This window comes from Manacus vitellinus, unplaced genomic scaffold (genome assembly GCF_001715985.3).
Source record: "Manacus vitellinus isolate BGI_N305 unplaced genomic scaffold, ASM171598v3 scaffold_71_pilon, whole genome shotgun sequence".
Taxonomy (NCBI): Eukaryota; Metazoa; Chordata; class Aves; order Passeriformes; family Pipridae; genus Manacus; species Manacus vitellinus.
The window spans coordinates 2,510,883-2,525,151 of record NW_021940761.1 but is presented as its reverse complement, the minus strand read 5'-3'; the positions used below and the strand labels follow the sequence as shown (position 1 = coordinate 2,525,151).

The following is a 14,269-nucleotide window of genomic DNA, read 5'->3' as shown; positions in this document are numbered from 1 at the left end:
ACCATTGAAAGAGGCTGCAAACTCCAAGCCTGAGCACTTGTGTTCTCCATAAAGACATGGCAATGCCTGCCAGGTCAGGTCTGCTCTGGAGTGAAAGGAGAGGATCTGTCCCTAACACAGAAGCGCTTCCCAGCGGTCTCCAAAACAAAACTCATCCTTCAAGCGTGAACCAAAAGTGCTGGAATATTTCAATTAAGCCCCATTTCCCAGCCTGAACTCAGCAGAGCTCTCTGCCAGCTTGTACCAAGCAATGGCTCGGCTCTCCCCTGTTCCCATAAAACACCACTGAGGAGCAATGGTTCATGTAAAAGATGCAAAGAAGGGTAGTGAAGGATGCATAGAAACAAAAACAAACCCAGAAAGGATCGAGGAGAGAGGGTAGAATGCATGACTCCATGACATAAAAGTGTAAAAATGCAGGTAGTTCATTAGCCTTAACTGCAAGGCAATAAAAATGACAAGCACTGCAATAAGGCAGCCATGGGGTTAATCACTAACAGAGGGAGAAAACCCCTCTCAGGGGCTTCATCCCCCTCCACCAGGGCCACAGCAGCACACAGAGCACATTGTACCCAAAGCACACATGGGAAAGTGTTATTAGTGCAACACTGACCAGGCTAAAAGGTTGGGGAAGAGGTGACCAGGAGGAAATACCAGCAGGGCAGCCATGGATGTGTTTCAGCAGCTCAGGGTGTGCTGTGCAGCTGCCCCAAGGAGCCAGGGCTTCTACAGAGCAGCCAACTGCACAAATATCCAACACCATCAGTGTTGGGGGACTCTTATCAGGCTGTTTGGTTGTGCTGTTTAGCAAGTCAGAGGTGACTATTCAAGTGTTATACCAAAAAAGGAACATGATGGAATTTATTTAAGATTAAATTATACAATCCCAGTGTTTAGAAGCAACACAATTTAAGTCTGCCATGATTTTTTTCCCCACTACATCAGGTTCATTTGTTCACAACCAATGCTGTGTTGCCCCTTCAGACAGGTCATTTTTCTGGCAGTCTGAAGAACCAGGCACAGCTTACCCTGGTAGTGACACAAGTCTGTGTGTTTAGCATTCCCATGCCACACAGGACTTCCATTACAGTTGAAATTTGGGAACAGTACAGTCAGTCTTTCTTTTCAGGCATCCAGAACAATTCTTTTCTCCTGGAGCAGCTCAGCCTGCTGGAATCCTTAGACCCTTGTAGTGTTAAATATCACCAGTGCTCAAACTTCCAGTGTTATTTCTGTGAGAAAGCAGCTTTACACTGATAAAAATTAAAGTCATCCTGTTGGAAGACAGTATCCATAGTCATTATCTGCCTAACAAACCCGAATACAGTGGCATCATCACTGCAGTATTGGAATATTTACCTGGTGAGGCTCCCACTGATAAGGTCTGATCACAGGTTTCAGCATTTTGCTGCTCAGAAGCACTTCTGGGTGTATAAAATACAGGACACTGAGCAGTTTTCAACTGTAACTTGAGCTTCCAGAAATTCTTGGGCTTTTTTTAAAAATCCCATCAAATCCTTCATGTTTGGAGGAGCCTTGTGCACATGTGCTGGGCAAGAATCAGATTTCTGCATTTTCAAGTGTAACAATTAAACTGTTAAACTCTGGCTCTCGAGTTTGGAAAGTTTAACCCAAGGCTTTCAAAAGTGCTGTTTGATCTCTGATGACTGTTGACAGGCAGTGGGACGAGAGGGTGGGGTTTTTTATCCATAATGATTTTCCTGAGGAGCAAATCTCAGTGTGGTATTAGAAGGGTTAAGGAGCCATCTGCTGGCAGCTCCAACAAATTGTGGAATTGCAGCAAAGCCAATAAAATTTCAATTACAAATTAATTATGTACAGTGTATTTAATTATCCATGGATTCAAACTGTCCATGGATAATTCAAATGAAGCACTTTCACAGGAGGATACACAGCCTGCTATGTATCTGCCAACAATTTAAATGAGATGCCAGTGGATTCTGGGTGTCTGATCCGTCTTTAAAATAGGAAACAGTCAGGCCCAAACACAGTGTGTTGAATTTGGTCATATTAATGTCTATCAACATAGAAAAATCATAGAATCACAGATTGGTTTGGGTTGGGAGGGTCCTTGGAAGCTCATCTCGTGCCACCCCCTGCCATGGGCAGGGACACCTTCCTCTAGCCCAGGTTGCTCCAAGCCCCGTCCAACCTGGCCTTGGGCACTTCCAGGGATGGGGCAGCCACAGCTTCCCTGGGCAACAAATATATACAGACCACTTTATACATTTAGATCTTTGCCTCAAAACAGAAAACACAGGAAATTCTCTCCCTAAGACCTGAGATTGAGGATATTCATTATATTTCCACTTAGGGGGACAAAAAAGATGACAGGTATGAAATAGCAAGTATTCTTCCTTTAAAGCTAAAATGAGAGTCTAGTCTGATGTAAAACTTCAGGCTGCATTTGAGAGGGCTGCTAACCACAGAAACCATCCAGAGCCCAGCAAGGGATATCTGCACTTCCCTGCCCGTGGGGGCCCCACCGAAAGGACATGGTTCCCTTTGAAGTGCACAAGCAGAGTTCAACCCCTGCCAACAGCTTTTATGGACTTTATAACCTTCTAGCCCATCACATCCCACTGCAGCATCACACACAGGCACTGACCAGGCTCCCTAGGGCAGTCTCACAGCCCCAAGGCTGCCAGAGCTCCAGGAGCGTTTGGACAACATCCTTAGGGACCGGGTGGGATTGTTGGGCTGTCCTGGGCAGGGCCAGGAGCTGGACTCCATGATCCTTGGGGGTTCCCTCCAGCTCAGAGTATTCTATGGTTCCATGAGAACAGCTATGTGGCTCCCCAGGTGTGATCCAGCTGCATCACCCACACAAAGCAGAGGCACCAGAAGGGGACTGTTCTCTCTCAGAAGCAAAGGTACAGGAAAGGGGACCCTTGTCAGCAGCAGGGTCAAAACCACAAAGTGTGGAGAAAGCACCCCAATAATGGGGGTGGTAGTGAGTGCACAGTGTGTAATCTTGAGCAGGCACCAATCACCCAGCTCAAACCTCACCAGGAGGAAAGGCTGGATTCAAGGAGAACAGTCTCCCACTGCCTCATCTCCCTCCCTCCTGTCATCCTCTCCAAGCAGGCACAGAGCAAGAGTAAAAAATGGTTGTTATCTTATGTTTCAGGAGGTAAAAGTCACCATCAGGAACATCAGAAAGCCCCAGCTGATAATCCATCCATTAGCAGTGCCTGGTTCAGTACAGGGCTCTGAGTCAGAGCTCCCACAAATCACAGTCTGTGCACAAAATGCAAATGCACTTCTTTAAGAAACTGGGGGTTTCTTTCCACAACTTAAACTACACCTGTATTTTTCTTTCTGAGTCTTAATTCCACGAAAATATCACTTATCCCATCTCTGCCATATGATCTGCCACCACATTATATTTCTTTCCTCATCTGTCTCCAAGCCTGTTTACAGACATCCAGAGCAGACAATTCACCTGCAAGTGCCAGTCAGTAGGACTGGCTCATATTTTCCCCAGGTGTCCCAGCCAGAAAATCCAAGTCCAAAGCTGCTGCACAGCTCAGTTCAAGTTCCCAGACTCTGCAGGCGTAGAGGAATGTGTGGAGACTTGGGAATGTGCTAAACATTCCCCTGGAAATAGCTAAATAGGAGATAGATGGAACAGCACCTGGCCTTAAAATGGCAGGTATTACTGCTGTGCAGTTTTAATCTGCCATTTATTTCCAGTTTGTGTGCTCAGTACACTCCAAGAAGTTGCTACCCTTCAAGCTGTACGTGCAGAAAAACATTCACAGAATCATCTAGTCCAAACAGAAACCAGTTTCTGCAGTATTTTCATATTATCTTTTGTGATACCTCATTTTTATTTTTTAAGTGCTCATTACTAGCAGTAAATATTTGCATTCCTGCCTTCCAACATCAGAAAAAGCTCAGTTTTTCTCAATGCACAGGAAAGACAGAGGCTGGTTGGAGAGAGTCCAGAGGAGGCCAAGTTGGTGAGAGGAGTGGAGCACCTCTGCTATGAGGAAAGGCTGGAAGAATTGGGACTGTTCAGCCTGGAGAAGAGAAGGCTCTGGGGTCACCCAATTGTGGCCTTCCAGGACCTGAAGGAGCTACAAGAAAGATGGGGAGAGACTATTTCCAAAGACCTGGAGTGACAGGACACAGGGAATGGCTTCCCACTGCCCGAGGGCAGGGTTAGATGGGATACTGAGAAGGAATTCTCCCCTGGGAGGGTGGTGAAGCCCTGGCACAGGTTGCCCAGAGAAGCTGTGGCTGCCCCATCCCTGGAAGTGTCCAAGGCCAGCCTGGACAGGGCTTGGAGCAACCTGGGCTAGTGGGAGGTGTCCCTGCCCATGGCAGGGGGTGGGATGAGCTTTAAGGACCATCCCAACCCAAACTGTTCTCAGATTCTATAATTCAACTGTTATGAACTTGGAGGTATCACTTGACATACTCTGGGACTGACAAGTGACCACAAATAAAGCATCACTTGCTGAAGATGGCATTGTTTCCACTTCACCCCATCACCAGCACAGCAAACAAGTTTAACAGCCTCATCTGCCATTCTTTTCCCTGTCTTAAATCCATTTTTACTGTGCAGACACACACACTTGGTGCTTTTGAAACACATCCATAAAAATGAGCCGCGGTGCTGTGAAAAACGACGTTCACAACTTAATCCTTCCTGCGCTGTCAATCAGACAGGAGCTCTGATGTACACAGCCTATCGATTTTGTCAGCTCCCTTCCTGGAAGCAGCAGTTTCAACTAGAGGGAATAAAACAAAAAAAGGCAGGACAGAAGAATGCTCTTGCTCTCTCTCTCGTTACCCGTTGACTCCTCGAGCCATCACTTTTGTTGCTGAGCAAACTAACGCGGCTCCGAGAGCCGCTGGGAAGTGATTAAAATTTGGCAGTAGAATGTCTAAACCACGGGCGTTTCTATAGCAATGGGGAGGAGTGCAGGATGTGGAAAAGCCTGTAGCATTGCTGCCATCCTGCTGTGAACCAGGGGTATAGTGCCTCCAACTTTGGAGCCAGAGAACCCACGGGCAGACACCCCCCTCCAAATGTAACAGCTCCTGGCTTAATTCCTGGGCTAACTGCGGGTTAAATGCTGGGTTTTAAACCAGACCATTGCATACCAGCCTGTTTTGTCTGAAGATTAGTACCCTCACCTCTCATGCTACAGCAGTGTCTTGCCTGGCTCTCCCATCCTTATCACCCTTGGAAAACCAGAGTGGGATCCCACAGTCAGCCTAAAGCTGCTGGCAGATCATCATTTGCCACTGAACTCCAAATCCAGGCTTCCCTTTGCAGAACTGCAACTGAATTGGGGTTGAGAAATGAAAGATAAGCATGGCAGACAAAATTATGCATTTTGGGGTGGGTTCTTAATGTTAATTCCCAGCTAGGAAGGGTTTGGTTTGCCAAGGCTGCTGAGCAGAGCCGGTTCTATCCATGAGTGCTGAACGCTCATGGAAAAAAATAAACCAGGCTAATTGAACTGCTGAAATATGGATTCAAAAGCATCATGATGGGCTCCCAGGTATGAAATTGTAGCCATTTTAATCAGCTTCCTGCCTTCTCTCCCCCATTTTCTCTCAGGTGGGAAAGGAATTGCAGCCTTCAGTCGTGTGGATTGGAGACACAGAGAAAATGTTTTCTAAAGCGGCACCGAAGGGAGAGGAAGAGGTGAGTGGCTCCTTTATTTCAGTGCAGATAATTTCTCCCGTTGCATTACATCCCACACAAAGGGACAAGTGAATTTCTTAGCTTAGCACATACCACTATGACCAGACCTGCCAAAGCTTGCTTGATAATACCTTGTCTCACTAACACTTTTTTTTCCTCTTTTTAGAGAGTCTTGTGACTTCTTAAGAACCCCCAAGAGGTCACATTTCTCTCCTCCACATACCCTTGCTTTATTTAAAAATAGTCCAGTCACTACTCATCAGTGCACTGAAAAGTAAAAGAGAATAATGGAGAATTTCAAAAAACGAGGCAAGAAGCTAAAAGTTAAGATGAGCTTAAATTGTTCAGCTCTATTAATTTGAGAAATTGGATGGAGCCAAAGTGAACAATAAAGTAACAAGGATAAATTTCCACTGCAAAAACAAAGAGCCTATGTGAAATAGTTACATTTACAGATTATTTTCTTTGGGCTCCCCAGAGTCCTAATGCCATTGCCTCCATTCCTTCCTCTCTGGTGCATCTTCCCCACTAGAAGGAAAATTAAAGCACCATGAAAGAGTCACAGCAACAAACCCACCACAGCAGGGAGCTAGTCACCCAAAATCCTGATTGCATTCCTGTTGCCCGCAAAATATTTTGCTTTTATTTTGCTCTATGAAAAATTGAACCTTTTTTCTGTACATTTAGGCTGTGGGGTGGTCACAAGGTTGTATTTTGGAAGGACAACAGTGTGTCACCTTGGATGAGGCTGTTCCTCCTGCAAGGGCTGTGTGAGGGGATGGGTGTGCAGTGACTGATGCCCTTAGTGGTCCCCACAATGAGAAGGAGCCTTTCTCTTGGGCTCAAACCTTGACACCAAGTGCAGATGGGGATTAAGTTTAAGATTAGGGGCCAAAGATGGCCTGGGGTACTCATGATCCTTCTCAGCATGGAAAAAACTTCTTATCCTGCCCACCTCAGAGCCCAGGGTGTCACCTCTGGCCCTGCTCTCACATCCCAAGACCTGCGGGTGTTCAACAAAAGGTCTCTTGCCTTGGTGGGAGTGAATGGCTCCAGGCTTGGAATCACTCATATCCAAACACCCACAGCACAACCAATATTTGGAGGAGAGAGCATGAAACTGGAGGGACAGGTAGAGGTAACTGGCAGTCTGGGGAGACTTCCTTGGGACCACTAGGAATTAGGAGAGTCATAGAATGGTTTGGGGTGAAGGGACCTCAAAGCTCATCTCATTCCACCCCCTGCCATGGGCAGGGACACCTTCCACTAGCCCAGGCTGCTCCAAGCCCTGTCCAAGATGAGCTAAGCTCAGCCCTCAGAGGCTAAAGCTGCTCCTCCCAGTGTGACACATCTGCCACCGTGACTGAGAACCTGGTACAAAGCCTTCCATTCATCCACAGCTCACTGGAAAAGAAGCCCATCTCCAGTTCTCCCCAAAGGATGCAAACCAGATGGAACATCAAACACATTATGGTAAATCCAGCTGCAGTTCAGCCACTCCTACATAAACAGGGGAGTCACCTTCACAATTCACCCCACTTTCCTACCTGTAAAACTTTAAAATCAAGATTTCTATGGGCTGATCAACACATGTTGTAACAAACTCCAGATCAGAAGGGATCCATAAATATAATTTGTCACCCAGAAAAGAAAAAGTTATAATTGCTGAGGATAAATTAGGACTTATTTTCACACCTTAGAGTGGAATAGGAGTCAGACAATAGTTTTAAAAATTCTCTGCATCTCCCACTAGAGCCAGGATTTATTCCAGAAGAAAACATACTGCAAGCTCAGAAAACACCAGGTCTCACTTGAAGCAACTATTATCTTCTATGAGTCATTGCAGTGAAATGGGATTCCTCTACCCCTCCCCAAACCTAAAATAATTTGATGATTCCAACTTTTCTATCCATACTGATGCCTTGAAGAACCTTTGTACTTCCTTCCAATACACAGGAACATAAGGAAAGCTTGAACTTGTAAGTAGCAACAGGTATATGTCATAGAGAGTAATTCGACTGGTAATAAAACGTGTTAAAAACAAAGTAAATCCACATTTCAGTCACTGATACGACCAGATCTCCCTGACAGAGCAAAGGTGGCAATGCTGGCTAAAACTTCTAAGGTAGAATGTAGCAGCAATTCTACCCAAAAACTTGTGGGGTTTTTTGTTGATGTCCCTATTTTCCATCCTCTGTAGCTTTCCCTCCAAAGAGCAGAGCTTTTTCTCCTTTACTGCAGCTGTCTGTCAGTGCAGACAAACAGAAAAACTGCAAAGAAAAATTGTACCTGCAATGTATATTATTGCCTCTCATCTGAGAGGGTTTGCAGGACACAGTTGCTTCCTTAGGAATGATAAGGGAGACTGATCTGATATGGAACTTCTAGTTTTTCAGAGAGCTGCCTCCTATATTGGCAAATATATTTTAAAATAAATAAATAAATAAATAAATCATAAGGTGATCTAGAGAGTAAAGTTCTCAAGTGAGTATTGGTGACTTGGATGTTAAGCCTCCCAAGGCTTCCAAGTGCTTGGGCTTCTCAGCTGCATGATCCTCACCCAGTTATTCACTTACAACTTTCTTTGGTTAGGCTTCTTCAACCAATATTCACTTGAACATTATCAAATATAACTATCCAAGTTTTGCTCAGTACTCCTCTGTTCTGTAACTAGTAGTTGAATACATGTTATAAAGTCAAGCAGTAATTTATTGCAAAGAACTTGTGTTCTCAGAGCCCCAGAGAGTTAAAAAACACTGCAAAAATGGGAGAGTTTGTTTTCCCTGTTTAAACCACGGGTAGGAGTCAGGAAACCATAACCTCCAGGAGCTGGGAGGATTACAGACTAAGTTACAATTCTTCTACCTGTTAAGGTTCATCAGGTGTGCAGGTCCCTGCAATATTTCTCCTCGAACTGGAGATGAGGATTTCTTTCTTTAAATGAGTTGTTTCCTTCCTGCCTTTCAATTACACGACCACCCAGGAGTGCCTCAGAAATCACGGGTTCACCTGGCTTGGAGAAGGCAGGATTATCCTGCTTGGGTTGGTATCTGCTCTGCTTGTACCAAATGCAGCTGGACTGCTACAGAAACCCCAAATCCTGTTATGGGCAGCACGTGCAACTTCACCTCTAACTCCGAGCTGCCACAGTCAGTAACACCTCTTTCCTCCTTTTTGTTCCTTTACAAACTGCAGGCGAATTCCAAGCGGCTGGGGAAGATGCTGCCCCAGTTCCTGAAGGCTCTGAAACCAAAGGACAGAGTGCTGCTGGTGGGAACCACCACCCGGCCCTTCGAGGCCAATATTGGACCTTTCTGCAAAGTCTACCAAAAAATCATCCTGATTCCTGCACCTGACTACATGTCAAGATTTGGCAAGTATTTCCAGTCATCCTGGTGGTTACTGCTGCTGTTTAAAATCCATGCCTTTTTTGTCTGGTTATCCTCAGAACTGACCTTAAACTCAAGTCATACCCCTGGGTGCATCTCAGTTCCTGAAAATTTACGTTTAAATCAATACAGGCTACCCCACAGAGGAAATAATAAAAGTGGGAGTTGGGAGAAGAGTTTAAAACACTGTTCAGCAGTGATTAAGATTTTTCCATGAGTTTAGAGTACACCAAGTTCAGCCTGAGCTGTTTTTCCCACATTTTTCCATGAGTTTAGAGTACACTAAGTTCAGCCTGAGCTGTTTTTCCCCTGTATGAAGGAGAAGATCCTATTCCAGCACACATTTTCTATTTTAAGCCTTTTTCTTTTCTTTTTCTTTTTTTTTTTAAACACCAGAGTTCTGAATTTCTGTTTCCATATTCTAAACAACAGACTTCTGGGCCTCTCCAAAACAGACCCATGTCTGGAAGACTAAATTTTGTCACTATCGAATTCCATTTTTTTGTGCTTACAGATCACAAGAGAATTTGTAGAGGCATCCAAGATTTTGCATGTCTGGTCTATCAAATGTTTGCAGTGATAGACAGGCCCTCCCAAATTCTGACAGATTCACTAAGTGCCCCATGTACTGAGACTTAAAGCTTGTAGAAGAATCAGTTGCTTTTATTAGACCAATTTACAGAGCAAGAAAAAGAAGAACTTCTAGAAATGCAAATTGGTTTTCAGATTTTAATCACCTTCAAGTCTGCAATAGCTCAGTATTGACTAGGAAGAAATGCTCCAAATTAAGCTTAATAATGTGAATCAATTACTACTTGAAAAATGGTAGTTTGTCCACATCCTTCACAAGTGACTGGTGGAAGGGCTTTTGTTCACAGAAATATAGGGTTTTTTTCCTGTGGTTTAATCACTGATATCATGTGGTTTAATACACTTTTCTGTGTAATAAGAAGCCTGGATGAGGTAACTTATGAGCAGAAGGGCTGTTTAAGTTTAGTCTAAAGATAATATGGATGAAAGCTTTTGGGCTATTCAGAATGACAACTAACCTTCAAGTTAGGACTCTCAAGGATGCACTTCTAGTATAAGTATCCCACATCTAGGAAAACACTCTCCCTTCATGCCACTGCGCTGACAGATCCTGTCCCAGGGGAAAAAACAGAGTAAAGGAAAACACATTTGATTCAGGGACTTTGTTACACAATTGTGCCTTGACTACAACATTGTTCTGTCCTCACAGTCACCTTGTTGCAAAAATCCTGCAAATACCTTGTGCAGTCCAGTTCCATCCTGTATTTCACAGGGACAGCCAAGGTACTGAGGAGATGCACGTTTGGGCAAGCTCAAGGCAGGGTTTGGCTGCCCAGCACACTGTAAATCTCTCCCCGGCTCACTAATTTTCCTAGTGTGGATGGGAAATGGTCTCTGAGCAAGACAACATGTGTTTCATGTTGGGTTACAGCTCTGATAAATTGCTGACAGATAAGGGACATGAATAAAACCTAGAGAAGGAGGTGATAGCAGCTGAATTTAGCTGTGTTCACTTCTGGGCACTGAACTGTCACATTCTGGGAATGTCACCACTAATTTGGAGTCAAAAGAAGAGCCAGCTAAAGGGATTTAAACTGCACACCTAAGAATGCCCCAAAATGTTAACATGTGGCATTTTAAAGGAGATTAAATTCGTAGCTTTAATTCTGTGACATTGTCCCAGTTAAGACAGTGCCTGGCTTGTTCTTTAGCTCCAACCTTCCCTGAAGTTCAATGGAAATATGATACTCACCTTACAGTCCTGTCAGTTTTAAGTGCCTGACACCCAGTTTGAGAAGAGACTTGTTTTGACAGAAAAATAATGACATAACAAATACTCGTAGCCACAGTGCACAGCTACTTGTCTGCTACAACCCTCCCTTTTGTTACAGCCACAATACTCCAATCTGTGCTCAGTGGAAACAGTAAACATGTAATGAAAATCATTAAACTGGAAGATTCACAATCCTGTACTGATTTCTTGCTATTAATCACCCAGCAAGTCAGTGCCTTGTACTGCACGGGATCCTACCTGCACCAGGGGCTGCAGCACACAATATATGGCTGCATATGAGTAGTGCTTGGTGTTGGGTGCATCAATTCCTCTTTTATGAATTACTGATTCAGCCAATACTTATTGAGCACAAATGTAATTCAAGTGGAAGACCACAATTTGCTTGAGTGAAAAATGCAGTGCAGAGCTGTCAATAGTTATGGGCTCGAGTCTGTGGTATCGACGTTGCAGTCGAAGGAAGGATAAAGCAGGTTTGGTCCAACACAACTGCTCCAGCATCCAGCACCATTAACCTCCCACCCAGCATTTCCATACTACACAGGAGTATTCAAGCACTCGATATTCTTAATTATTAATAATTCTTGTAATTCCTAATGATTCTTTTGTTTCCAAATGTTCTCATATAACACTTTAAAGGAAAGCCTGGGAAGATGGCATCAGAGTTTTACTAAGTTTCTCTCAAACAGACCCTTACTTTACATAAAATAAACCAAAAGATGGTTGTATTCCTATTTTTCTAGAAGCAAAATCTCAGCCACTTCACAGCCATCAAGGAAATCTTCATGTCACAGAGGTTCACAGCTAAAAGACACTTAAAAGGTTCACCTTTTAAGTAACAAGTAAAATGCCAACCACAGAAATTTACACCTGGCCCTTGCAACAGGAGCCTGCAGAAGTGGAAGCCTTTGGCTTCCAAAGGACACATGGAGTCCCCATAGCATCCTTCAGTAGGAGCAACCTGTGATCAGGGTCAGGGAAATAAAACCAGGCTGTTAATAAAGGTAATTAGTTCTGCACATCCAAATGGGAACACTCTGAGCGAGTTCTGTGTGCACACACAGGCATTTCTATCTTTAGATGCATATCCACCTCACTCTATATGCCTTTAATAACTTTCTGAAAACTACTGACTGGTAGCCAACAAATGATCAGTAGTGGTTTAAGAACACATGTGCCTAAATGCCTCTGTGCTATAACACCAGAGATGGAATAAACAGCTAACAAGAAAAATCTGAATCTTGGCTTTCCTGACTGAGGGCCCTTATTTTCCTGTTCCAGTTTCAAAAATCAAAACTTTATTACTCCTGCTTTCCTTAACTTTGTGTCTTAGACATTCTCTCCTTTCCCATGTCCTGATGAGCAGCTTGTTGGAAGCACTTCATCCTGCAGAACGGTGGAGCCTTCTCCAGCTTGGAGAACCTGAGCTGCCTGGCCCAGGTGTCCGATGGCTTCACCCAGAGACAAATCCTGGACGTGGTACAGACTGTCCTGAGCGAGCTGAGGCTCCTGCAGATGCCCAGGAAGCCACTGAGGACTGTGGAGTTTGCAACTTCTCTAGCCAGACACATCCCCGTGTACAAAGAGGAGCAGGAAGCATTTGAGGTGACTTTCAGAGCTCTGTTAATTGTCCTTTACTGTCTGTGTCGTGTCCTCATCCAGCCACAGCTGATGTGGAGACCTGCTCATTCTGCACATCGCTATTGGAATGATGATGGATGGCTCAAGGGCACCAAACACCCAACTCCCCCAGTCTGGGATGTGCCCAACCACTCATTGCTATGGCAGCACACCTGAACACTGCTTTGGTGAACCTGCTGCTGGCACCCAGCTCAGTTGGGCAGAGGGGCCTTCCCGAGCACAGATAAATCACACAGGTGCCATTAGTACCATGCACTGCTCCTTCTGCCAGAGCTGAGGTGTTCACAGCAAGCCTGGGTACATCACCTCAAGAAGGCAAAACTCCTGGACATGCAGTGTCTCCAGGGTGTTCCACACGGGGATCGAGATCCAAGTCCTACTTTGAAACCGTTTCAAACAAGACTTTTCTTACAGGAGTTTTCATTTCAGGGTTTAAAAGAATTAGTTTCTGCCTCAAGCTCCATCCCTCTCTTCCTACCCTCAGGGTTATAAAACCCTGAAGGCAAAACCTAGTGCATTTGAGGGGTATTATATTCACTGGCACAGGTTGCCCAGAGAAGCTGTGGCTGCCCCTGGATCCCTGGAAGTGTCCAAGGCCAGGTTGGTCAGGGCTCAGAGCAACCTGGGCTAGTAGAAGGTGTCCCTGCCCCTGGAAGGGGTTTGGAAATAGATGATCTTTAAAGTCCCTTCCAACCCAAACCATTCTGTGGCTCTGTGATTCTACACATACCTCAAATAAAAATGGATCACCCTGCAAACAGCTCCTTTTTCCACATGTAGCAGCAATGATTTCTCTTACTTTCCCCAGATCAGGATTATCTTTATGGAGTGGTGAGCTCTGCTTTCACTGTGTTGCTTTTGGTTTTCCCGTGGATAGGAACAGTTTATCAGGTTTAAGTACAGGTCTGTAATTCATTTACAATAGTGACTTCAGTGTAGCTTAGGGGCAGCTGAGCTGGACTTGAACAAGCTGGTGGTGTGCAACACTCACAGCACTGACTCCCCAGAAAAATGGCACTATGCTTGTCTGAGGCCCTTCAAGCCTCCTAAACACTAGTAAAAGCCTTGGCCTCTGAACAAAAAACCCTGCTGTGCACCAAGGAACTGCAGGCAGCCCACACCAAGGGCTTTAAATGGGATGGGACTCATACTGCAGCCAGGAGACCCCAAAAGAGCTTTCCCAGTCCCGTATCCCCCATAACTTCTACCCAGACCCACTTATAAACCCTCCATTTTTCCTGGCTGAAAGGTTTCCTTGTCCTGCTGCTCCTTGAATCCCCTCTGGGTTGGAATCCCCAGGGCACAACAAACAAGATGCATTTTCTAAAATCTTTGTCCCAGGCTTCTTCCACTGCTGACCTAATGACAGTGCACATTTCTCCCAGCCCTGCTGAATACTTTCCCATTTCCATTTAGAGCCATTTGGCTCACTCAACATAGGCAGCATTTGTGATATTTGGAAAAGTACTCTTTTTTTAGCCCCCCCCTCATGCTTCCTATCTAAACCAATATCCTTCCTCAGGGAAAGGCTGATGGTTCAGTGTTCAGGAAAGGAAAAAAAAACACTCTATCATTCCCAGCTCCAGATAGTAATCCATTTGTACCCTGAAACATGAGAGCAAGAATTTAGCGTGAGTTTAACTTGAAAATATTATCCCACTGCCTGTTTATCCCACAGCACAAAGTGTACAGGCAGCACTTCATTATGAACAGGGCTAAAATGACACTGTC

General features: G+C 44.8%; 1 protein-coding gene across 1 annotated transcript in view; it reads left to right on the top strand.

The window, feature by feature from the left end:
* IQCA1 (IQ motif containing with AAA domain 1) overlaps nt 1-14,269 on the top strand; it is a 101,043-nt gene that overhangs the window by 84,700 nt on the left and 2,074 nt on the right. Inside the window, exons 16-18 of the mRNA XM_018084494.2 lie at nt 5,600-5,686; nt 8,882-9,059; nt 12,264-12,502. Of these exons, the coding sequence (XP_017939983.1) occupies nt 5,600-5,686; nt 8,882-9,059; nt 12,264-12,502 (504 nt within the window). The remainder of the gene's footprint in view (nt 1-5,599; nt 5,687-8,881; nt 9,060-12,263; nt 12,503-14,269) is intronic.